General features: G+C 44.7%; 1 protein-coding gene across 3 annotated transcripts in view; it reads right to left on the reverse strand.

The window, feature by feature from the left end:
• Nucleotides 1-431: 431 nt before the first annotated feature.
• The window catches only part of LOC143766397 (oocyte zinc finger protein XlCOF8.4-like), a 65,489-nt gene continuing 38,096 nt past the window's right edge, over nt 432-27,824 (reverse strand). For 2 of the 3 annotated variants that reach the window (XM_077254055.1, XM_077254054.1), the window contains exon 7: nt 432-2,248. In XM_077254055.1, coding sequence (XP_077110170.1) covers nt 1,494-2,248 — 755 coding nt within the window. In that variant the 3' untranslated portion in view covers nt 432-1,493. The remainder of the gene's footprint in view (nt 2,249-27,824) is intronic. The other variant, XM_077254056.1, reaches the window with a different exon arrangement.

Raw genomic sequence — 27,824 nt, forward strand, 5'->3', positions numbered from 1 at the left:
TGCAACATGTCATTAAAGATTAATTTCTTTCGCATCTAAACGTTTTCCACCAAACTGCGGAAAAGTGAGCAAAGAGCATGGTCAGAGATTTCACCAAAATATTGTGTCTGTAGAGAAAAGATATCAAGTAAAATGGAATCATTAATGCTTAAAGATTACTGCTGGACAATTGTAAGAGATGAGCTGATGCAGGAACACAAGAGAAAGAAAAGTGAAAAAGAATTATCACTGAATGACGACCAAATTTTGGAGTGCAATTTCTGTAATGGTTTATATTTCGCAATAGTGTTTAGACAGGTGTGGAGACACGGAGTTCAGCCAGTGCCCTGGTGCGCTAGCCAAAATCGCATGGACCAGGGAACATCCCACCGAACGACCACTCTCCTTTTACCATGGGCGTAATACTCAGACAACACAGGGTGAGGCTAAAACAGTGCGGCAATACTTTACTGAACCACTAAAACAGGCAGATAACACATAACAGTCTCCGCAAAATACCCAAGATGGTGCACAATTATAGAGTCTCACTCTTCCGCTTCGAAATAAGAGCAACTGTTACTTCAGAGCTTCCAGGGCCAATTACCCCACCTGTGGCACACAGAGAGGAGGTAACAACAAGCCTAGGAAGATGACAGTCCATTAAGGTACACAGTCAGTTGGATGGAGGGTCACAACCTGGCTTCTCCTTACATCTCCATGGAGCCCGGTGACCTGTGGGTCCCATTCCTGACTTTCACAAACATATTCATGGGACTCAGGTGAGCAGTGGGTTCAAATCCTGACTACCCAAAATGTATCCATGGATTTAGCGATGGTCAATGGAGCAGATCTGCATTCTTTCAGCCGGGGCTGTGGTCCCTTAAGCTGGCATCCTGTGTCCCACATTATGGAGTCATGATGTCTTGGCTGCTGTCCTGTAGAGTCTCTGGTTCTTTGAATGTTGGATGTCTGGATGTCTTTGCTGAACATCTCTCTGATGTTACAGAGGCATATAACCTATTTTTATAGTTAACAAACATCTTTCAAGCCAGCATTCACAGGTAAAGGGGAAGAATGGTCACGAGATGAAATCACATTACTTATTAAAATCTATTTGCATTGTTTTTCCTCTGTTTTGCAAGTCAAAAAACTGGCTGGACTGGACAATGTGTAATCAACACATCAGCAGACATCATTGTTCAATGACCCTGCATCACTAGTCATCCAGGATAACAGCACAATATGATACATCAAATGAATACTTACAAGTCAATACTACAGGCCTATACAAACAAAAGTCTGTTTTCTTGACCAACAAGAAAAAAACACAAATTCAAAAATCAACATATAGATAACACTCCTGGCTTACTGAAAATAGATGTCTGGTTAATTAAGATAAAATGCTGTGTCATTCCCAAAATGTTTTAGTTATTTGAATTGTTGCTAAATTTCCTTTGTGTTTTAATAGTTGATTTCCAAGTACAACTTTTCCCACTTTAGGAATAAAAGAAAGGCTACTCCACTGTGTGACTGCTCTGGTGACTAAGAAGAGATGATTTCTTCACAAAACATTTTCCACATTCTGAACATGAAAATGGCCTCTCCCCAGTGTGAGTTCTTTGATGCATAACAAGATGCCCTTTCTGGTTAAAACATTTTCCACATTCAGAACATGAAAAAGGCTTCTCCCCTGTGTGGGTCCTTTGGTGTATAATAAAATGTGCTTTCCGATTAAAACATTTCCCACATTCTGAACATGAAAAAGGTTTCTCCCCTGTGTGGGTTCTTTGATGCATAACAAGATGCGCCTTCTGGTTAAAACATTTCCCACATTCTGAACATGAAAATGGCTTCTCCCCTGTGTGAATTCTCTGGTGACTAACAAAACCTGATTTCTGGTTAAAACATTTCCCACACTTGGAACAAGAAAATCTATTCTCTGCTATGTGAATGCTTTGACGTTTAAGATAATACTTTTCAAGGGGAAAACTATTTCCATATTCTGAATGTGAAAATGGCTTATTTGCTGCAACAGCAGTTAGATTTTTAATGCTTATACTGTGACTTTGATTTTCCCTAGTAGTCGGTAATGAATCAGAAGACTGGACTTCTTTCAAAGGACCAGATGACAGGTCTTTGCTGTGAAGAGGTGATGGTATATATGGATTAATGGTATTCACTTCAATTGTATCCTGTGGAATCTCAAGATCATCCGACTTAAAAATTGAAGGTGTCAGCTGTCCATCTGATCGCCTGGTACAATCATCTGCTAAGAAAAAAAAGCATTTATTATTTTTGAATTAAATATCCTTAACCCCTTTCTGCCAGCTGACGGAATAGTACGTCAGCTGGCAGAACCCCCGCTTTAAGGTGGGCTCCGGCGGCGAGCCCACCTTAAAGCCGCGACATGTCAGCTGTTTTGTACAGCTGACATGTGCGCGCAATGAGCGTAAGCGGAATCGCGATCTGCCCGCGCCCATTAACTAGTTAAATGCCGCTGTCAAACGCAGACAGCGGCATTTAACTACCGCATCCGGCCGGGCGGCCGGAAATGACGTCATCGCCGACCCCCGTCACATGATCGGGGGTCGGCGATGTGTCAGGAAGGTAACCATAGAGGTCCTTGAGACCTCTATGGTTACTGATCCTTGGTAGCTGTGAGCGCCACCCTGTGGTCGGCGCTCACAGCACACCTGCAATTCTGCTGTGTAGAGGCTATAGAAGCATGGCAAAAGTGAAAAAAAAAGTTAAAAAAAATGTGAAAAAAATAAAAAAAATATAAAAGTTTAAATCACCCCCCTTTCGCCCCAATCAAAATAAATCAATTAAAAAAAAAACAAACCTACACATATTTGGTATCGCCGCGTTCAGAATCGCCCGATCTATCAATAAAAAAAAGCATTAACCTGATCGCTAAATGGCGTAATGAGAAAAAAAATCGAAACGCCAGAATTAAGTTTTTTTGGTCGCCGCGATATTGCATTAAAATGCAATAACGGGCGATCAAAAGAACATATCTGCACCAAAATGCTATCATTAAAAACGCCAGCTCAGCACGCAAAAAATAAGCCCTCACCTGACCCCAGATCACGAAAAATGGAGACGCTACGAGTATCGAAAAATGGCGCAATTTTTTTTTTTTTGCAAAGTTTGGAATTTTTTTTCACCACTTAGGTGAAACATAACCTAGTCATGTTAGGTGTCTATGAACTCGTACTGACCTGGAGAATCATAATGGCAGGTCAGTTTTAGCATTTAGTGAACCTAGCAAAATAGCCAAGAAAAAACAAGTGTGGGATTGCACTTCTTTTGCAATTTCACTGCACTTGGAATTTTTTTCCCGTTTTCTAGTACACGACATGGTAAAACCAATGATGTTGTTCAAAAGTACAACTCGTCCCACAAAAAATAAGCCCTCACATGGCCAAATTGACGGAAAAATTAAAAAGTTATGGCTCTGGGAAGGAGGGGAGCGAAAAACGAAAATGAAAAAACGGAAAAAGCTCCGGGGGTGAAGGGGTTTATATTTTTGAACTTTTTTACTTAAACTGTCCGTTGAATAGCAAGTTGTGTAAAAAAAAAAAAAAATTGAATTATTTACCAAGACAATGACAGTTCTCAGTCTAAGGGCTGAGCCAGACAGCCGTTTAACTCATGCGATAATCGCATCGCACAGACTGGCCTGACACCTTTCCTGGCCTGAGCAAGACAGTATGATGTATTTCTATGCAAAAGTGAAGCTCAGGCGAGAAGAGACAACAGCCAGTACGAGTTTTACGATGCGATCCTCGCACGAGAAATACGGCAGTAATAGAAATTCTCATAGGATGAACCAGTGGAGCATGGTGTTCAACTGTTTGTTCATTATGCCTCCCAAATATGGAAAAAAGCCACCAAACAATGTCATGTAGGTGAAAATAATACCAATAAAACTTCTATTCATCTCCCAAAAAACAAGTCCCCACTCAGTTCCATCATCAAAACAGAGGTTTCCACATTATTAGTGGCTCAAAGGCTCTTGAACAGTAACATGGCTTCCATAAACCAATCATACAATATCCACTCTCCCAAAGTCAAATCTTCCCCTCGCTTCTGCAGTGTGATTAACCCCTTTCTGACATCGGACGTAATATTCCGTCCGCTGTAGAAAACGATCAACATGCAAAAAATTATTGTCCCATATTGGGAAAAAGTAAAAAAGTTAGAAAAACGTTTTTAAAAAAATTTATATTGTAAAAATATTCTTTAACCTCTTTCTGACCTCGGACGGGATAGAATGTCCGAGGTCAGATACCGCACTTTGATGCAGGGCTCCGGTGGTGAGCCCGCATTGAAACCGGTACATGTCAGCTGTTTTGAACAGCTGATATGTGCCCAGGGGCGGATTATCAGAGGGTCAATATGGGCGGTAGCCCAGGGCCCAGTGGCTTGGGGGGGCCCTGGGCCACCGCAGATTGACCCTCTGATAATCCGCCGGAGTGTGACTGAATGCCCGGCCCGCCGGCATTTATGTGCCCCGCCCCCCGGACCCGGTGGGCAGAGAGAGGGGGTCCGCATCGGGCCCCTTCTCATCTGCTCACCGGGCCCCTTCCGCCGCTGCGGCGCTTTCCTATTGAGGTGCGTGCGCGCGCCCGCACCTCAATAGTTAACAACAGCCGCCAGCCAGCCAATTGGAGGCTGGCAGCTGAAGTCGGCCGCAGCTCACACGTCGCCGGCGTCTGACGTCATTGTCAGTCGCCGGCGAGTGTGCGCTGCTGGAGGGAGCTCGCCACGTGGAGCACTGGTAAGGTGAGGAGACTGTTTGTTTTTTTTTGTTTTGTGTTTTAATAAGCTAACGGTGGACAGTGGACACACTGGGGGCAATGCTGGAGGACACACTGGGGCAATGCTGGAGATACTGGGGCAATGCTGGAGACACTGGGGCAGATTGCTGGAGACACTGGGGCAGATTGCTGGAGACACTGGGGCAATGCTGGAGACACTGGGGCAATGCTGGAGACACTGGGGCAGATTGCTGGACACACTGGGGGCAATGCTGGAGACACTGGGGCAGATTGCTGGAGACACTGGGGCAGATTGCTGGAGACACTGGGGCAGATTGCTGGAGACACTGGGGCAATGCTGGAGACACTGGGGCAGATTGCTGGAGACACTGGGGCAGATTGCTGGAGACACTGGGGCAGATTGCTGTAGACACTGGGGCAGATTGCTGTAGACACTGGGGCAATGCTGTAGACACTGGGGCAGATTGCTGGAGACACTGGGGCAGATTGCTGGAGACACTGGGGCAATGCTGGAGACACTGGGGCAGATTGCTGGACACACTGGGGCAGATTGCTGTAGACACTGGGGCAATGCTGTAGACACTGGGGCAATGCTGTAGACACTGGGCAGATTGCTGGAGACACTGGGGCAATGCTGGAGACACTGGGGCAGATTGCTGGACACACTGGGGCAATGCTCGAGGACACACTGGGGCAGATTGCTGGACACACTGGGGCAATGCTGGAGGACACTGGGGCAGATTGCTGGAGACACTGGGGCAATGCTGGAGGACACACTGGGGCAGATTGCTGGAGACACTGGGGCAATGCTAGAGACACTGGGGCAGATTGCTGGACATACTCGGGCAGATTGCTGGACACATTGGGGGTAATATGCTGGAGACAATGGGGCAGATTGCTGGACACACGGGGCAATGCTGGACAATTGGACATACTGGGGCAGATTGCAGGACACAATGGTGGTAATATGCTGGACACACTGGGGCAATATGCTGGACATACTGGGGCAGATTGTTGAACACACTGGGGGCAATATGCTGGAGTCAGACACTGGGGCAGATTGCTGGAGACTGTCTGGGGGCAATGCTGGACACACTGGGGCAGATTGCTGGTTACTGGGGCAATATGCTGGACATACTGGGGCAGATTGCTGGACACACTGGGGGTAATATGCTGGACACACTGGGGCAGATTGCTGTACACACTGGGGGCAGGACTGGAGGCATGGGCAGAATGTAGACATGGGGCAGAATGAAAGACATGGGGCAGGATTGGATCATGGGGCAGGAGAATACGATGGAGACAGATGGGGCAGGATGGGGAGATCACATGGGGTAGAATGGATACTCATGAGTGCAGGATGGGAGAACATATGGCAGGAGCCAGGAATGAGACACACGGGGCCAGGGTGGGGAATATTATTACCATAGGGGCTAATTAAGAGATATTATTACTGCAGTGATGTATTTATTTTATTTTTTGAGTATACTGTTTTAAATGGGGGGGCGGTCCTGTTACTGTGCAGAGTGACTCTATATCGCCTTTTTTTCTCCATGTGTAATGTAGAAGTTGTGAAAAATTAAGTAATGTGTTCTGCAAGCAGAGCTCGAGATAACTGTGTTATTTCCTGCAGAAACGAGTCCTGGCTGGAAGAAATGATGGCGGTCTGTGCTGGATGAAAGATGAAGGACTTCACCTAGAGACGTCACTGGTGAGTCAGTGTTACCTATACACTGACACTATACACTATACTATATACAGAGGTCCTGTGTACAATGACACCAGTGATCACTGTATTACCTATACACTATATACAGAGCTCCTGTGTATAATGTCACCAGTGATCTCTGTATTACCTCTACACAGACACTGCATACTAAGTATAGATCTCCTGTGAATACTGGCACTTATGGTGATAGTATTGTGTTTTGTTTTTTTTATTATTACTGATCAGTATTGTAGTATTCAGTCACTATGTGGTGGTAATATGTGGTCTGGAAATGGTGTTGTGGTATTTGTCCCTTGAATGTGCTATTTGGTCACCAAGTGGTGGTAATATGTGGTCTTGACCTGGTGCGGTGGTATTTGTTCCTTGTATGTGATATTATTCGATCACTGTGGTTGTAATTTGTGGTCTGGTCATGGCGCGGTGGTATTTGTTCCTTGTATGTGATATTATTGGTCAAAATATACCTAAATTATATTGCAGATTTTAACAAATATTTAATAGGTTACAGTAGAGTAGGGCCCGGCCATTTTTCTGGAATAATCTGGTTCGGGTAAAATATGACCCCCCCCCCGTCACATGACCCCCCCTGTCACATGCCCCCCCCCCCCCGTCACATGACCCCCCCGTCACATGACCGGGGGGGGGGGCCACAGTGTCTGAACAGCCGGGGGCCCTGGCTACCCTTAATCCACCCCTGTATGTGCCCGCAATAGCGGCGGGTGAAATCGCGATTCACTCGCCACTATTAACTAATTAAATGCCGCTGTCAAATGCTGACAGCGGCATTTAACCGGCGCTTCCGGTAGGGCGGCCGGAAATGAGCGCATCGCCGACCCCCGTCACATGATCGGGGGTCAGCGATGCTTCTGCATTGTAACCATAGAGGTCCTTGAGACCTCTATGGTTACTGATCCCGGCCTGCTGTGAGCGCCCCCCTGTGGTCGGCGCTCATAGCACACCTGCATTTCTACTGCATAGCAGCGATCTGATGATCGCTGCTATGTAGCAGAGACGATCGCATTGTGCCAGCTTCTAGCCTCCTATGGAGGCTATTGAAGCATAGCAAAAGTGAAAAAAAAAATAAATATAAAAGTTTAAATCACCCCCCTTTCGCCCCATTCAAAATAAATCAATAAAAAAAATCAAACCTACACATATATGGTATCACCGCGTTCAGAATCGCCCGATCTATCAATAAAAAAAAGCATTAACCTGATCGCTAAACGGCGTAGCGAGAAAAAAAATTTGAAACGCCAGAATTAAAGTTTTTTTGGTCGCCACAACATTGCATTAAAATGCAATAACGGGCGAGCAAAAGAATGTATCTGCACCAAAATGCTATCATTAACCCCAGATCATGAAAAATGGAGACGCTACGGGTATCGGAAAATGGCACAATTTATTTTTTTTTTTTAGCAAAGTTTGGAATTTTTTTTCACCATGTATATTTGGTGCTGCAGCACTAAACTGAGTTAGATATGCATGCCTAAGGCTACTTTCACACTAGCGTCGTGCACTGCACGTCGCTATGCGTCGTTTTGGAGAAAAAACGCATCCTGCAAAAGTGCTTGCAGGATGCGTTTTTTCTCCATTGACTTGCATTAGCGACGTAGTGCGACACATTGCCAAACATCGCAACCATCGTGCGACGGTTGCGTCATGTTGCGTCAGACCGTCGCCACCAAAAAACGTTGCTTGTAACTTTTTTTGGTGCGTCGTTCCCGTCTTTTCCGACCGCGTATGGCCGGCCGGAACTCCGCCCCCGCCTCCCCGCACCTCACAATGGGACAGCGGATGCGTTGAAAAACAGCATTCGCTGCCCCCGTTGTGCGGCGCATTCACTGCTAGCGTCGGTACGTCGCAACGACGCAATTCATATCTTCTCTCCAGCAAACGCTGCTGCAGAGAAGATATGAATGGCGGCTTCAGCACCATGTGGGGGGGACAGCGCTTACTGTAGCGCTGTCTCCTGCACGGCACACAGACTGCACACGGACAACGTCCATGTGCGGTACGTGTTTTACACGGACCCATTGACTTTAATAGGTCCATGTAATACGTGCGCTCCCACGAACACTGACATGTCTCAGTGTTTGGCACACGGAGACACGGTCCGCAAAAAATCAATGACATCTGCACAGATGCATTGATTTCAATGTGTCTACGTGTGTCAGTGTCTCCGGTACGTGAGGAAACTGTCACCTCACGTACCAGAGCCACTGACGTGTGAAACCGGCCTAAAACTGTGCCATTAATTATTCCCTTTAGTGAACACCATGAAAAAAACAAGGCAAAAAAACCCAATGCTTTATCATCATACCGCTAGTGATGAGCGAGCACTAAAATCCTCGGGTGCTTGTTGCCTGGGTCGAGCAATTTGTAATACTTGGGTACTCAACTAGAACAATGAGCCTAATTTAAGTCTATGGGAAACCCGAGCATTTTTACCACGATCCCCCCGGGGGTCCTTTTAAGGTCTAAAAACATCTGAAATGATGGAAACACTGCTCAAATGACACAGTAACATCATGGCAAATGCCCCTGGAAGCATTTGTGACTACTGGGTCACAGCTGTAAGCAATGTTGTCAGAGTTTCACGCGATTTATACAGGCGCAGCCAAAAACATACAAAACCGAAACCAAAATGGCGTTTGCTGGGAAATATGTTAAGGAACATTCTTTCCAGAGTAATGACTTATATATAAGGCAAAATAATTAACCCCAAACAAAAATGTTCCACTTGGGCTATGTTCACATGCAGCGTTTTTGATGCGTTTTTAAACTTTAGCATTTGCTTTCAACCAATACAAAAGCATTCACTGGGAAATGTCATTGTAACATGTAACAACCCTAGCTGGCCATGTGGTGTGTGACACATAAGCAGACATATCTTGTTTCATTTATGAAGGAGGGACTCTTAAAGTCACAGAGCCTATTTTTAAAGAGGCATCAGGCGGCAATATTATTCTTAAAAGGGCCATTATTAAACAGTGGGCCTCCTATACTGTTAATGCCTATGCAGTGAGTGGCTGGGCTGCCAAAAATTAGGACGCACCCTAATACCCCTTTCACGAGATGTACAGGAGGGCCTCCTAAAAAAATTGTTGCATTGAACGCAAGGCCTGCCCTGCACCAAATTTACATGCACCTCAATAACCCTTTCAGCAGACATACTTGAGGAGCTCATGACAAAATTGTTCCCAATAGAAGAAAATGTGTTTCCCATACTGTTTGCTTATGCACTGAATGCAAGCCATGGTCTGCCCCAAAGTTACATGCACCCCAATAACCCTTTGAACCCAGGTACTGGATGGCAACATTATTTATTTGTTACTTCAATACCGTTTGCCTATACAGTGAATGCGATGCCATCCAAAAATTAGGAGGCACCCCAATTACCACTGGAAGAGACGTAGAGGTGGCCCTCCTGAAAAACAATGTTCTCATTATTAGGAAGTGTCTATGATGCCCGTAAACATTTTTTACGGGCATCATAGACACCCTTGCAAAAAACCAGCTGTAGCATCATGGAACACATTCACCCTGGTGTTCTAGTGGCGGTGGATAATGAGGATGAGGAGGAGGAGACCAAATAGCCAAAATCAGGAAGCGTACATCCATGGGTGTGAAGAGGTGCATGGGAATACACCTCCCAAAAAGACACTGTATTAGAGGTTAGGTTGCGCTGTTATCATTTGGTGGTGTAGAGAAGTCTAGCCCAATCCAGCCCTTGTTCATTTTTACAAGAGTCAGCCTGTCTGCATGTTTCGGTTGACAGGCGAATGTGCTTATCTGTTATAATTCCACCAGCAGCACTAAAAATCCGCTCTGACAAAACGCTAGTGGCAGGGCAGGCCAGGACCTTCAAGGCGTAGAGAGCCACTTCATGCCAAGTGTCCAGCTTGGATACCCAATAATTAAAAGGCACAGTGGAATCATGGAGGATGTTGGTATGGTCAGCAAGGTACTCCCTCAGCATCTTCCCAAACATTTCATTCCTTCTGACATCCCGCGCCTCAGTGCCAGGGTGATGGCAGGGTCTGAAAAAACTGTCCCAGAATTTTGCCAGTGTTCCCCCTGCCTCTGCTGGATTGGAATTGTGTCTCTCTCACCTGTATTCCTTGGTTGTCCAATAAACTATGACGTCTGCCGCCAGCGGTTTCAGATGGGAGGTTTTTTTAATAATTCAGCAACAATGGCCCTCTGGTACTGCACCATTTTAGTACACCTGTCTGCCTCTGGAAGAAGATATTTAAAGTTCTCCTTGTAGCATGGGTCTAGAAATGTCACCAACCAGTAATCAGTGTCACCTTAAATTTTCATAATGCAAGGCTCACGGAAAAGGCAGTGCAACATAAAGTCAGCCATGTGTGCCAGACTGGTAACAGGCAAGCCTTCCGTGTCCTCACCAACAGGACGATTGACCAAGGTGTCCTTCTCCTCCTCCCTGTCCTCAGGCCTTACACGCTGAACAGACGGTATGACAGTTGTGCTTGTAGTACCGTCTATAGTGCACGAAAGTATCTCCTGTTCTTCCTCCTCCTCTTCCTCATTGTCAACCAATCCACTTTGGGATGACACGAGGCAGGGCTGTGTGTAATCACCCTGTATGTTTCCTTACTCCATGTCCTTGTGCTCCGCCTGCAATGCATCCTCTTTCATTGTGAGCAGAGAACTTTTCAGAATGCAGAGAAGCGGGATGGTGACGCCAATTATGGCATCATCGCCGCTCACCATCTTGGTGGATTCCTCAAAGTTTTGCAGGATGGTACATATGTCTGACATCCATGTCCACTCCTGAGGTCTTATGTGTGGAGTCTGAACTGAAGCGACGGCCTTGGTGATACTGGAAGTAAACAACTGCCCTCTTCTGCTCACAAAGCCTTTCCAACATGTGCAGTGTAGAGTTCCAATGCATGGAGACATCACACACTAGTCGGTGAACCGGAAGCTGCTGAAGCACGGCAAGGGCAACTGAAGATGCATCTCACTTTCTAAAATGGGCACACAGGCGGCATACTTTCACAAGCAGATCCGGCAGCTCCGGGTAGGTTTTGAGAAACTGCTGAACCACAAGGTTAAGCACATGGGCCAGACATGGCACGTGTGTGAGCTCGCCTCAGCCGCCACCTGGTTTCGGCGATTTTCACACACAACCATGTCTGGCTGTAGGTTCAGTGGTGTCGGCCACAGATCTGCCTGCTCTTTCAGAGCTGTCCAACTGTTCAACATGGTGGGGTTTGTCACCTAAGCATATTAGCATCAGCACAGCCTGTTGGCGCTTGGCTGAGGCAGCGCTGCAGTGCTTCCAGCTTGTGACTGATGTGATGCTTTCGGAGATGGATGCTGAAGAAGAGGAGGTGCAGGAGCTGTAGACTGTGGGGGCAACCCAGACTGACGTAGGGCCCGCAATCCTCGGGGTTAAGAGGATGTGCACCATCCCAAGTTCCGGCTGGGTCCCAGCTTCCACTATGTTCTCCCAATGTGCCGTCAGCGAGCTGTACCATCCCTGCCCACAAGCACTTGTCCTCGTGTCCGTGGTTAGGTGGACTTTCCCCGTAACAGCATTGTTGAGGGTACGGGTAATGTTGTGGGACACATGCTTGTGTAATGCCGGGACGGCACAACTGGAGAAATAGTGGCGGCTGGGGACTGAATACATTGGGACGGCTGCCACAATCAGGTTGCAGAAAGCTTCCGTCTCCAAAAGCTTAAACGGCAACATTTCAAGTGCAAGCAGATGAGAAATGTGTGTTTTTATTACTGTGGCCTGTGGAGTGATGAATGTGTACTTTCGCTTGCGTTCCAATGACTGTGGAATGGACAACTGAAGGCTGAGCTGGGAAAAGGACGTGGATGTGCTTGATGATGTGCTAGTTAAGTGTGGTTAACGACAGGAGCAGGGCTTTCACGCACAACAGTGGAAGAAACAGTGGCCCACAAAGTCTGGTGCCTTGCTGCCATGTGCCTGATCATGCTGGTGGTGGTCAGGCTGGTAGTTTTGCTACCCCTGCTGATGCGGGCATGGCAGGTGGTGCAAATGGGCTTTTTGGGGTTATCTGCAGAGTCTTTAAAAAACAACCAGACTCGGGAAAACTTTACACTTGGGCTGGCAACTTCCGTCATGTTGGTGTTGCAGGGAACGATTGCCCGCCTTCTGTCTGCGGCCACCACACTGCTTCCTGTCTTTTGTGGTGCTATGCCTTCTTCCCCATGTGTGCTGCTGTCCTCGCTCTGCATGTCCTCCTGCCAGGTTGGTTGAGTTACTATATCATCCACCACCTCTTCTTCCACTTCCGCACCCTGGTCCTCCTCCTGAATTTCTGGCAATTGTGTCTCATCATCATCCACCTCTTGTGACACGTTCCCACAGTCGCCTTCGTGTGACGTGACTGCTCAAATATTTGGGCATTGCTACATGGAATCTCATCTTGCCCCGCTTCAAGTAGACCTGGCTAGAGGCCCGAATCGATAAATGGAAAAGTGAACAGCTCTTCGGAGTCTCCAAGTGTTGGGTCAGTTGTCATGGTGGGAGGATGGAGGAACAAGGTGAGGAATATGCAGTCCAGACTCACGGCTACTCAGACTTGACCATGTGGAAGACAGGGTGCTGGTGATAGTGGCAAAGTAACTGGAAGTATTATCCGCTATCCAACCAACAACCTTTTCAACCTGCTCTGGCTTCAATAGTGGTGTGCTGCTGCGGTCTCCTAGTAATTGGGACATGAAGGTCAAGTGATAAGATGTGGGTGTTTGTTGTGACCCACTTTCAGCTTGGCCTCGACCTCTGCATGCACCATCACGTCCACTTCCCCATCCCTTGCCACGCACCTTGCCCATTTAAATAAAAAAAAAAAAAAAAGGTGAATGCAAGCCTCTTAATCTAATGCCACAATTTGTAGAGCACAGATAGACCAGGCATCTGACGGAGATTAAAGAATGTTCAAAATGTGGCCTGGAGTTTTTTTTTTAAGTTTTTTTTACCCCAAAATACTGTATAGACCTAGGGTAACAGAAAGCAAAAAAAGTAGAATGTAGGCCTGAAAAGCAACTAATTGTGGAGCACAGATAGACGAGGCATCTGATGGAGAAACCAGACTGTTCAATATGTGGCCTGTGTTTTTTATTCTTTTACCCCAAAATAGCAAAAAAAGGTGAATGGAAGCCACAAAAGCACACATTGTAGCCCAAAGATAGATGAGGCGTGTCACAGACATACCAGGCGGTTTAATATGTGGCCTGTATTTGTTTATTTTTTACCCTAAAATAGTGTATAGACCTAGGATAGCAGACAGCCAAAAAAGTGGAATGTAGGCCTGAAAAGCAACTATTTGTAGAGCACAGATAGACCAGGCGTCTGAAGGAGATAAGACAGTTCAATATGTGGCTTGTATTTTTATTTTTTTTACCCCAAAATAGTGTACAGAACTAGGGTGACAGACAGCAAATACAGTGGAATGTAGGCCTGAATTGTCACAATGTATAGGCCACAAATAGATCAGGTGTCTGACAGCGATAGAACACTGTTAAATATGTGGCCTGGTTTTTTTTGGCCCACCTAATTTGTGTCAATAAGCAGGCTATAACACTAAAAAAAATATTGGAGTACTAAAATTGTAAAATATTTAGAGCAATGATATGTGATGCATGTGGCGTACAAAACACATTGATAAATATATGAACTGTAGCTAAATATTTTTTGGTCAGCAAAATGGTGTCCAAAAATGTTGTAAGACACTCTAAAAAAAAATACTACAGTACCACAAAAAATGCCAGAATTTTCTGCGCGCTCAGATGTGATGCCTGGGATGGACAAAGAAGTTTTAAATTGTTAAGATTATCATGCTGTTGTATTAAAATGATCTGGCTGTGTGAACAAGCAAATAAATGTAGAAAATAGGGGGGTCTGGATTGCTTTGTAATAAAAATTAGCAGGATTCAGCTGCAAAAAAAAAATTAATCCTAGCCACAGATACCTGCAGATAGGTATATACAGTATAATACGCAGCAGCAGACAGTAATGGACCCTCTTGATGTATGCAGTGAGATCTATACACTCACATACAGTGCCTGCATGCCTTGCACTGATGTGGATATCCGCACATAGACTCCCCTGCCTACCTAACACTGTAGTCAATATACCCCCTAATTAACCCTAAAAAGGACTGTTGGTTTAGCTGGATTTGGGGATTGAACAATACTAGACCCACTCTAAGGCCGGTTTCACACGTCAGTGTCTCCAGTACGTGAGGTGACAGTTTCCTCACATACCGGAGACACTGACACACGTAAACCCATTAAAATCAATGCATCTGTGCAGATGTCATTGATTTTTTGCGGACCGTGTCTCCGTGTGCCAAACACGGAGACATGTCAGTGTTCGTGGGAGCGCACGTATTACACGGACCCATTAAAGTCAATGGGTCCGTGTAAAACACGGACCGCACACGGACGTTCTCCGTCTGCAGTCCGTTTGCGTGCAGGAGACAGCGCTACAGTAAGCGCTGTCCCCCCCACATGGTGCTGAAGCCGCGATTCATATCTTCTCTCCAGCAGTGTTTGCTGCAGAGAAGATATGAATAATAGTGTTTAAAAGACAGATCTATGTGTCCGCCGCCCCCCCACCCCCTGTGCGCCCCCCGCTGTCCTGAAAATACTCACCCGCTCCCTCGGCTGTCGGTGCTTCCTGTCCTGGCCGCGGCTTCTCTACTGTATGCAGTCACGTGGGGCCGCCGATTACACTCATGAATATGTGGCTCCACCTCCAATAGGGGTGGAGCCGCCTATTCATGAGTGTAAATGAGCGGCCCCACGTGACCGCATACACTAGAAGCCGTGGCCAGACCAGGAAGCAGCGAGGGAGGCGGGTAAGTATTTTCTGAACAGCAGGGGGGCGCACAGGGGGTGGGAGGGCGGCGGTCTCATAGATCTTTACTTTAAACACTATTATTCATATCTTCTCTGCAGCAAACACTGCTGGAGAGAAGATATGAATTGCAGCTTCAGCACCAGATGCTGGTACGTGTGGTACCCAGCACGGTGCGTGTGGTACCCAGTGGGCACACGGGCGGCACACGTGTGCCACACTGATGTACACAAGAAACGTAGGGGCACACGGACACGGATAATTCCGGTACCGATTGTTTCCGGTACCGGAATTATCTGGACGTGTGAGACTGCCCTAACTGTTATGATCCTGGTGGTAGGATCTCAAACTGACGTGACAAATATACCCTGAGTATATAGGACAATTTCTGGGGATGTGGAAGCTATACTGACCGCAATCCTGATCCTATCCAAACACACTAAAGGCAGCTGTGGAACGTTACCTGAAAACCTAGACGTCTCGTCACAGCCTGAGAAACTGACTACCCCTAGAGAGAAAGCAAAGACCTCACTTGCCTCAGAGAAATGTACCCCAAAGTTTTAGATAGCCCCCCACAAATAATAACGGTGAGTCAAGGGGAAAACACAAACGTAGAGATGAAACAGATTTAGCAAATGAGGCCCGCTAATACTAGATAGGCAGAAAATAGATAGGTGTCTGTGCGGTCAGTACAAAAACTATCAAAAGTAAACCACGCAGAGAATACAAGGACCCCCACACCGACTCACGATGTGAGGGGCGCACTCTGCACCCCAGAACTAACCAGCAAGCAAAAAATCACATAAAAGCAAGCTGGGCTGAACTCATTATATAATGAGAAACGTTTTCAAGGAAATAATGAGAAACTGAACAAGCAAACTTAGCTTCTCATAGCAGGAGACTGGTCACAAGGAATATTCAGGAGAGCACAGGATCAGGACTGAATACACCGACAGCAGGTGACAAGTAAAGGTCCAGGTGAGTTAAATAGGCCCAGCCTAGCAGGAGATGAAACAGCTGAGCCCAGCCAAGACCAGCCATATCGCTAAAGGCCACCAGAGGGAGCCCAAGAACAAACTCACACAGTACCACTCATGACCACAGGAGGGAGCCCAAGAACGGAATTCACAACACCTAACTAATAAAAGCACTAATCTGACCTTATCTCAGCAGCAGCTCTCCCTACACTAGCTGAGTCCACAGCTGAATGCACCGAGCAAGGCAGCGTCAGATCTCTTATAGACCTGATGATGCTGTACGGCCAGCCAATCACTGTTTTACCACAACAAAGATGGCTGCGGCATTACAGTGCATTGCAGACAATCCCTGCATGTTGATTAGAGCGCTAATGACCACCAAAAATGCAGGGCGGAGATCCGAGCTCCTGCCGAATAATCCCGGAAATGCTCGGTGCTTGCCGAGTACAGTGATACTAGGGCGAGTAACGAGTAGTGACGAGCACGTTATAAAAAAGGAACTGCTGAAAACTTCCCCCAAAGAAATTCCTGAATTGTTTGTTCTGAATCATAAAAATCACAGTAGAAAACTTTCAAAAAATGTCACGTGCCCAAAAATGGTACCAATAAAAACGACAGCTCATCCCGCAAAAAAACAAGACCTCACTTGACTCTGTGGGCCAAAATATTGAAAAATTATAGCTCTCAAAATGTGATGATGCAAAAACTATTTTTTTGCAATAAAAAGCGTCTTTTACTGTGTGATTGCAACCAAACATAAAAACCAATATAAATCTGATATCTTTGTAATCGCACCGCCCCGAAGAATAAAGTCACCTAATCACTTATACCACACAAGGAACGTTGTAAAAAATAAATAAAACCAATTCTTCACATGTTGTTGATTTTTTTCATTCTGCCTCCCAAAGATCGCAGTAAGGCTTGGCTCACATTTATCCTGCGCTCTGCGTTGAGCACTTACACCAGGGTGTCCGTGTAAATCTCTGAAAAAGGCGATTCAGTCGGAACCTATGGCAGAAGATTCCCTATAATGAGGCAGATGGAGGCACCGTGGATGCCGTGTGACCTGTGATCCGGCAGCGTCTGTCTCTTTAAGATTGTATAAAAGTGCCATTGGCCACAGATTTGTGCACTTCTGAAAAAAGGATACCGCTGAATAGAGGCCAGACAGTCCAGAGTAACTTTACTGCCTCATTATAGTGAATGGATCCCTAGGGGGTTTCATCTGATTTGCGTCACTTGGAGATTTAGATGGAAACCCCAAAGTAAGTGGTCAGCGTAGAGCGCCAGATAAATGTGATCCCAAACATTATGTAAAATGTTCCCAATAAAAGCTTCAACTCAATCCACAAAAAAGCAAGATCCCACTCAGGTCTGTCATCTGTTAACGGAAATATAGGGGGCTTCCACGTTACTGGTAGTACAAAGGCTCTGGAAAAGCGAAATAGCTCCTCACTCGCCAAAAGAATTCAGCAAATTCTCCACTCCCAAATCCAAATGCCTCCCCTTCTGAGCTCCACAGTGTACCTAAACCGTATAATGCATTCACGTTTGGCATTTCTGAAGCGATGAGAGCCCGCCTAACTTAACCCCTTAGTGACGGAGCCAAATTTTTGAAATCTGACCAGTGTCACTTTATGTGGTAATAACTCTGCAACGCTTCAACAAATCCCAGTGATTTTGAGATTGTTTTTTCGTGACACATTATACTTTATGATAATGGTAAATTTAGGTCAAAATGTTTTGTGTTTATTTATAAAAAATATCAAAAATTTTAGAAAGATGTTAAAAAATTAGCAATTTTCAAACTTGGAATGATTATCCCTTTAATCCAGATAATTACACCACAGCAAACCATTAATAAATAACATTTCCCACATGTCGGCTTTATATCAGCACCATTTGTAAAATGTTCTTTTATTTTGTTAGCATTTTAGGAGGATTAAAAATGTAGCAGCAATTTTTCATTTTTTCAAGGAAATTTACAAAATGTATTTTTTTATCCATGTTTGAAGTGACTTTAGGGGTCCTATATATTGGGAAACCCTAAAACATGATACCATTTTAAAAACAGCACCCCCTGACATATTGAAAACTGATTTCAGGTAGTTTATTAACCCTTTAGGTGCTTTTCAGGAATTAATGCAAAGTGGCATGATAGGAATGAAAAAGTTCATTTTTACCACCTAAATGTCTCTAACTTCTGAACAGGTTACTACAGCCGTCAGACTCTAAGGCCACTATTTGATCATGAATTGCCGTGGCAAACATCAGGACCACAAAATCAAGATCTAAGGGCACCAATTTGGTTAAATAGGAAGCCCCCACACTCTGTTAAATATTTATAATGATGTAGTCACTATTGACAGTAGCATCTAAGGGGTTGAACAGATATGGACGGTGCAAACACTGATCGTGGCTGATGCAGCAAGTTGTCAGCTATAGTGCACAACCGACAGCTACTGGATAATCACCTGTATGGGGAGATGCTAGTCTCATATATCTCAGGTCAGTTAAAAGACGTATTGGCGGTCATTAAGGGGTTAAGGGTGCATGCCCCCAGAATCATGGGCTGTGCATAACATACTGGTGACAGCAACGCACTGGTCATTACAGCATAGCGGTCACTACAACGGCAGTTTGCAATTTTCACTCGGCAAAATATTCATTGCTGCTTGTGGAAAATACCCATGAAGTCAAAACTGTCACTACACCTGTAAATAAATTCTCCAAGGAGTATAGTTTCCCAAATGGGGTCACTTGAGAACAATTAGGGGCTCTGTATATGGAGTCTGCACACTGTTGAAGCAAATAGCGCTCCGTTCTTTCAGAGTCTCTCCATATGCCTAAGTAGTACTGTACAGCCACATATGGGGTATTGCAACATTCAGTAGAAATTGTGGGACACGTTTAGGTCTCATTTGTACCCACTTCTTGAGTGAAAATGTAAAATCAGGGGCTAAAATAAAATTTTGGTGGTAAAAATGTAGTTTTGTCTTCACTGACCAACAGTATATAATTCTGTGACACATCCATGGTGTCAATATAATCACTGCACCCCTAGATGAATTCAGTGAGAGGTGTAGTTCATAAAATAGTGTCACTTATGGGGGGCTCTGCTGTTCTGGCACCTAATGGGCTCTCCCAGTTGGTCATGGCACCTGCAAATCATAGCAGTAAAATCTGGGGCACCTTGCCTTCTGAGCTTTGCACTGTGCCTGAAAAATATTTCCCTATTACATGTAGGGTATTGGCGCACTCAGGAAAAAAAGGACCTCAGTCTGTTGTAAAAAAAAAAGGTCTTATTAGCCCCTAGAAAAAGTAAAAACTTGGGTCCAAATCATCATTTTAGTGGTAAAAATTTAATTTATTCTTTCTTCACTGCTCTGTGGTATAAAGTTCTTTGAGGCACATGTGGTGTCAATATGATCACTGCACCCCTAGATGAATTCATTGGGGAGTGTAGTTTGTAAAATTTGTTCACATGTAGGGGGTTTCTGTTGTTCTGGGACCTCAGGGGCTCTCCCATTGTGACATGACAACCTCCAACCATTCCAGCAAAATCTGAACTCCAATATGGTGCCTCTTCCCTTCTGAGCTTTGCACAAAGCCTCAAAACTAGTATTCCCCCACATATGGGGTATCGGCGTACTCAAGAGAAATTTCACAACAAATTGTATAATGCAATTTCTCCTGTTTCCCTTATGAAAATGCAATATTTCGTGCTAAAACATATTTGTGGGGAAAATTTGATTTTTTCCATTTTTACGGCTCAACGTTATAAACTTCTGCGAAGCACCTGAGGGTTTAATGTGCTCACCACACATCTAGAGGAGTTCCCTGAGGGATCTAGTATCCAAAATGATGTCACTTGTCGGGAAATTTAACTGTTTAGGCACATCAAATGCTCTCCAAATGTGACATGGCATCCACCAGTTGTTCCAGCAAATTTTGCATTCAAAAAGTGAAATGGCGCTCCTTCCCTTCCGAGCTCTGCCATGCACCCAAACAGGTGTTGGTGGAACCAGCGTTCTTATATTGGGGTCTGCTAATAGGATGTTCTAATGCTTTTTGAAGACACGGCACACCCTGTCGGCTTGATTGTCGTAAGTCCAAATGACCCTAATGCTGTCACGGTCCTGTTTCTCTCTAGAATTTGAGATACTGAAGACCTACAAGGATATAAGTAGGTTTTTCTAATGGGCGTGCACTTGTAAGATAGGGTGACACATTTGAACACCAACACTTTCAGCCCAGGTATATGACAATGGCCATATCACTGTCCTGCTTTTTTATGGATCTCTCTATTTCTCATAACTTCTGAATTGGGCCTCCTGATGATCCAGCATATGAAGAAACGCGTCGAGGCATGAGACACAGACACTGATATTGTGACTGAACAACAAAACGGATGTTTTATTGGATTATCTATATGGGGTCTGCTTGTAATGCTTTTTAGAATTGTACTTATGTTGTCTAGAATACAAGGTTTTTATATTATCTGAGTATCTAGGGACAACAAGGATAAGTGTGCTAACCTCCACTGCTATGCAGAGACCGCCTGACGAACATCCCAGGGCTAAATAGGCCCATTATGTGTGATATAACCTGGGATGGTATATATATTGATCCGATATATCAAAGCAATAGCATTATATATATATATATATAGATATATTAATTATTATGTAAAACATATAAAACATCTACCAAATTCACATATATATAAAGTTTATGATATAATGCTGTAGGGATCAGAATTTTTCCCTATACATCTGATAATCTAATGCTGCTAAAAAAATCATTGAGGAGCAGATTTTTTCAGACTTTATTTTCCACTGTACACAGGGGTTTCTTAGGTGCATTTTATTCATGTTCTAAATATATACGTTTATACACTGGTTGCTAAACCACCACACTTTGATTTAAATGTTTTTGTATACCTTTATGGTATTAGGGCCCGATGTCCACCAGTGGATGCTTTGATTACTGCCCAACACCGTGCAGAGTAATTGGCATTTATCAGAGAACGTCAAGATTGGCAGAATCGCCATTGGCGCCCTGTGCTCATCACAGATGGGAGCAGGTTCACACAGACGTGACACAGTCTGGAGACACCGTGGAGAATGTTCTACTGCCTGCAACATCCTCCAGCATGACCGGTTTGGCAGTGGGTCAGTAATAGTGTGGGTAGGCATTTCTTTGGAGGACCACACTGCTCTCTATGTGCTATCCAGAGGTACTCTAACTGCCACTAGGTACCAGGATGAGATCCTCAGACCCATAGTGAGACCATATGCAGGTGCAGTGAATACTGGGTTCTTTCTGATGCATGACAATGCTATTCCTCATGTGGCTGGAGTGTGTCAGCAGTTCCTGCATGATGAAGGTATTGATGCTATGGACTGGCTTCCCGTTCCCAGACCTGAATCCAATCGAGCATATCTGGGACACGATATTCCATCCAACAGACTGTCTAGGAGTTGACTGATGCTTTAATCCAGATCTGGGAGATCTCTTAAGGTACATTTGCAGACTCATCAGGAGTATGCCCAGGCATTGTAGGGAGGTCATACAGACATATGGAGGCCACACACACTGCTGAGCATCATTTTCTGGTCTTGAGTCATTTCCACTGAAGTTGGATCAGCCTGTAATTTGATTTTCCATTTTGATTTTGAGTATCTTTCCAAATCCAGACCTCCATGGGATATTAATTTTGATTTACATTAATCATTTTTATGTTTTATTATTCTCATCGCATTCTACTATGTAATGAATAAAGATTTGCAACTGGAATATTTAATTCAGTGATATCTAGGATGTGGGATTTTTGTGCTCACTTTATTTTTAAAAATGCTGTCATAGAAAAATGGGGCAGCACTCACCGATCCTGGAGTGAGGAAAGTCTTTATTGAGACGTGATAATACATCTTCATGGCTCGGGGGATGTGCAGTGACAGCAGGAATGTGCAGGGGTTGACGACGGCCGTTTCGCGCTCTATCTAGCGCTTCTACGGGTCCAGGATCGGTGAGTGCTGCCGCATTTTTCCATGACAGGATTTATTACTCACCTATGTTTCATGCGAGCACCCGTGATCAGCGGTCAGGACTTCAGCTGGTGCAGCACGCATCTTGTGTTTTTTTCTCCTTGTGCCCCAGCAGTGCTGCTCCACTGTTTTTCTTATTTTTAAAAATGGTATATTTGTCATTTTCACTCTCCAACATCTACTGCGTGCCAACTTCAGGAAAGTGCCTGTGGAGTCAAAATAGTCACTACTCCTATAGATTAATGCACTGAGGGTTATAATTTAAAAAATGGAGTCACTTTAAGGGGATTTCTACCACTGTTTTTTTGTCATTTTGTCATATTAGAGCTTCTGCAAATGATATGTCCCATCTATTCTGGGATCTGCTGCTGCGTTATCTGCTTTTATTATCAAGCACCGCCTTAATCATTCTGCTGGCGGAGCTAGTGATGGAGTAGACATCAGAAGCTCTGGACTGCGCAGGCTCTGTCCAGCCACTAAAATTGGGGTGCCTGGGACCAGTAATATCATCTAGTCTGGCAGTATGGGTGTGTGCTGTCCAGCTGGAGTAATGTGCTCCCTGTCCTGTTCAGCCAATTGGAAATCACCACACCCTACTAAAGCTCTATGCATATTGCTGGAAGCTTCCAGAAACAGCCTTGTTCGCTGATGGTCCAGTCCTCTGTGCTCAGCTGTCATGTCGGACACTGTTCAGACCAGGTCGTCTGACAGACAGCGGTAATTCCGCATTTGACCACTGTTTGCTCATTGGCGTCGGCTAGTTTTCGTCTGGCTGCTCCGGGGTTAATTTATCTGATCCTTGGATTGGAAGCTGGGCCATGCCCATTTCCTTTAACTGGTTCTCCTGATCTTTGGGCGTCGCCAATTATAGCTTCTGTCTTATCCGTAGTTATCTCGGTCCGGAGTGGAGAGCTGGTTGTTGGAGAATCGTTGCTGGTGGTGTATTTACCTTTGTCTTATTTACTCCTTCCTATATTTGTATTTATTTTGCCCTGCACATTTATAGTGTATTCCTGATTGACTGCGGCGTGATGTATATTTTCCTTTATCCTTGTTTGTTATAACTGTGGGTATTGGTCTATTGCATTCACTGGGTGGTGGGTGGTGGTATTCAGTCTAGGGCTGAATCAGGAGTCAGGTGAGGGTGGAGGCCTGGACATGCACACCTTCAGTGTAAACTTCAGGTAGAGGGTCAGACAGGGTTTCCCTAGTCTGAGGGAGATTACAGGGGCCCAGGTTATTAGCTCTCGCCCTCATTGTCTCCCCGTGACATCAGCTCTCAGCTTGTGCATTTGTTTCCTGTTATGATCCAAGCCCGTTTACGGACTACTCTTGTGACTGTGATTTTGAATTTTCTCTGCCATTCTAGTTCTGACCCAGCTACCTGGCTATTCTTCCCATCTCACTCCACAGAACAGCTAGTAACACTGTGGCCCAAGCCTAGGGGTCTCTGTGTAAGTCCAAATCATGTAGAGAAGTTAAAAGATGGTTAGGGAAAGTGTGGTTATTAAAGACAGATTGAAAAATAGAGGATAGTTTACGATTTAAAATAATTCAAATATATATACTGCTCAAAAAAATAAAGGGAACACTAAAATCCCACATCCTAGATATCACTGAATGAAATATTCCAGTTGTAAATATTTATTCATTACATAGTGGAATGTGTTGAGAACGAAAAAACCTAAACATGATCAACGTAAATCACAACTAATATCCCATGGAGGAGAACTATAAGTCACAAATTGCCAGAAAAATTATAATAATATAAATTTTATTGAAAAAATTATTAACGTAAAACAATAAAATCATGTACCATAATCAATAAATTCATGTGATAAAACCATAAGTGTATCCAAAATCAAAGGTTCATAGAACAGGATACTGCTGGGTGTACTAAGGTATCCGTATAACATAGTATAACTATATCATTACCATCAGATCTGACAAAAGGTATATAGGCTGTGGTACTCCGACAATAATAAGATCAGTGCATTTTATGCCCGTAACATTGCCACAAGCCCAGGGGGCGTCCCCTGAGGAAGCGAGGCTGTCATAAGCACGCGAAACGCGCGTTGGGGTAACTCTTTGGGACTAGAACTGGATCTGCCGCACCATTATGGGTAATTTGGTTTAACTTATTTGTATGCACATTGTAATCTGACTGTTATTGGGCTTGTGGCAATGTTATGGAAAATTAAGTTACAGGCTGATCCAACTTCAGTGGAAGTGCCTCAAGACAAGGAAATGATGCTCAGTAGCAGAGGTGTCAAACTGCATTCCTCGAGGGCCGCCAACAGGTCATGTTTTCAGGATTTCCTTAGCATTCCACAAGGTGCTGGAATCATTCTGTGCAGGTGATTAAATTATCACCTGTGCAATACAAGGAAATCCTGAAAACATGACCTGTTGGCGGCCCTCACGGAATGCAGTTTGACACCTCTGCTCAGTAGTGTGTGTGGCCTCCACATGCCTGTATGATCTTCCTAAAATACCTGAGCATGCTCCTGATAAGGCTGCAGATGGTCTCCTGAGGCATCTCCTCCCAGACCTGGACTAAAGCATCTGCCAACTCCTGGACAGTCTGTGGTGCAACGTGACATTGGTGGATGGTGCGAGAAATGTTCCAGATGTGTTCAATCAGATTCAGGTATGGGGAATGGGCAGGCCAGTCCATAGCTTCAATGCCTTCATCTTGCAGGAACTGCTGACACATTCCAGCCACATGAGGTCTGGCATTGTCCTGCTTTACGCACCAGCATATGGTCTCACAAGGGGTCTGAGGATTTCATCTCGGTACCTAATGGAAGTCAGGCTACCTCTGGCGAGCACATGGAGGGCTGTACGGCGCTCCAAACAAATGACACCCCACAAGATTACTGACCCACTGCCAAATCGTTCATGCTGAAGATTGTTGTAATAATTATAGGGGATAATTCAGGAGACTCTTTGCGTGGAACAAGACAACAGGACACAGTTTTATAAGTGGTAAAGTTTATATTATCACACGGTGATTCAAACAGGTGCAGAGAGAAACTCAAGTCCACAACACTTGGTGCAAATAATAAACGCAGCTTAGCAGTCAATAGGAAACTTCAGAGGTAGATGCAAACAAACCAAAAGTCTATGAAGCACAGTTATTCTTGAGGAAACTTGACACAAATAGATCCTTGACTTAGTCCAGACACAGATAGATATGCTATTAGGCAGTTCAAATCATATCTTAGCTCAACCAGGGAGGCCTGGTTAATAGTCTCAGGTTTTGCAGAGCAGAAACAGCTTACATGTCCAGCAAATTCAGATGGAAGTAACACGAGCAGCAGATGAAGGAGGATTACTGAACACTGGTGTATGCAGCAGGAACTCAGAGCAGAGTGGCAGGATCTCCAACACAGGTTCACAGGTGCAGGTGCAAGGCCAGGGAGTAACCAGGAGCTGGATGCAAAGCAGAATAATCTAGCACAGACTGAAGGCTGGGGTGGAGTTTTATAGCAGGAAGACAACTGCATATGAGACCAAAGACGCCATGTTGGAAAAGGGCAGTAATGCACAAAAGGTAAAAAATGTTCAGTGTCCTGACAGATGTTGCAGGCAGCAGATCGCTCTCCACGGCATCTCCAGACTGTTACGTCTGTCACATGTGCCCAGTGTGAACCTGCTTTCATCTGTGAAGAGCACAGGGCACCAGAGGCGAATCTGCCAATCCTGGTGTTCTGTGGCAAATGCCAAGCATCCTGCATGGTGTTGGGCTGTGAGCACAACCCACAGCTGTGGACGTTGGGCACTCATACCATCCTCATGGAGTCGGGCTCTGGCAGTGCTCCTCCTATTCCTCCTTACACAAAGGCTGAGATAGTGGTCCTGCTGCTGGGTTGTTGCCACAGCTCGCATTGATGTGCCATCCTGGATGAGCTGCACTACCTGAGCCTCTTGTGTGGGTTGTAGAGTCCGTCTCATGCTACCACAAGTGTGAAAGCACAACCAACGTTCAAAAGTGACCAAAACATCACCCAGTAAGCATTGATACTGAGATGTGGTCTGTGGTCCCCACCTGCAGAACCACTCCTTTGTTTGTGTCTTGATAATTGCCAATAATTTCCATCTGTTGTCTATTCCATTTGCACAACAGCATGTGAAATTGATTGTTAAACAGTGTTGCTTCCTAAGTGGACAGTTTGATTTCATAGAAGTCTGATTTACTTGGACTTATATTCTGTTAAATTCTGTTGTTTAAATGTTCCCTTTATTTTTTTTGAGCAGTGTATATATGCACATATATACTGTACATACATATATTATACCAAGACAACACATTAAATAAGTTCTTAAATAAAGGAGTTAGAATTGTTGTAAAAAGAGGTAATGCGTTAAGTAATCTATCTCCTCGCTTTTGTAAGAAAAATTTAAATTAAAAAACTACTTGGTTTATCTGAAAAAGTTTTTTTAAGTGTTGAATTAGTTGTAATTTATGAATATATGTTAAATATAAGAAAGTAAGAAATGCACGAGGTTATTTATAATGTGTGTAACGTATTGTGATTGGTTAGGAGAGATTGTAAATAGGTGTTACTGAATACAGACCATGGTAGTGCCGTGAGGGATGACAGGTGTTGTTCTGCTAACTGGAATAGTAGATCTGATACCTCCATGAGGCCCTGGGACCAGCCACCGCTGCTAGATTGTTCGTCATGACTCGAGTATGGCAGCCCTGAAGCAAGGGGAGAAAGTGATTAGCACTGCAGCCTTGCAGCGCTGGAGTCCTGGGTTCAAATCCCACCAAGGACATCTGCAAGGAGTTTGTATGTTCTCCCCGGGGGTTTCCTCCAGGGACGCTGGTTTCCTCCCACATTCCAAAGACATACTGATAGGGAATTTAAATTGTGAGCCCCATCGGGGACAGCGATGATAATGTCTGTAAAGCGCTGTGGAATTAATGGCGACCTAAATAAGTAGATTATTATTATTAACATATTTCTGATCATTTGTCTTTGACATCCTTTGAGCCACAGGGCTCTTCTTCCGCATTGGACAAGCCCGTGCTCTGGCTGATAATCTTGCAGAATCCACTGAGGAATCTGGAAAGAAAGCTGCTGCTCCAGGCACTAAGGTCATATTCGCTAGGATGTCATCTCTTGGTACTTTATCCCTCAGCTGATACTCTATCTGCTGTAGCCAGATCATGAGAGCACGAGTAGTACATGTCCCAGCTATTGCTGGTTTTAATGCCCCTGCCAATGCTTCCCAGATGTGTCTTAAAAAGCCATCTGCTTTTTTATCAAGCGGGTTTTTTAGTACACCCGAGTCCTCTAATGGTAGGGATGATTTTTTTTAAAGATCTAGCCACAGTGCCATCAATTTTAGGGATTTTTTCCCAAGTTTCGGAGTATTTCTCCTCAAAGGGGTACCTCCTCTTTGATGAAGAGATAAAGTACCCGATCT

Source organism: Ranitomeya variabilis, chromosome 4, assembly GCF_051348905.1.
Source record: "Ranitomeya variabilis isolate aRanVar5 chromosome 4, aRanVar5.hap1, whole genome shotgun sequence".
Classification (NCBI taxonomy): Eukaryota; Metazoa; Chordata; class Amphibia; order Anura; family Dendrobatidae; genus Ranitomeya; species Ranitomeya variabilis.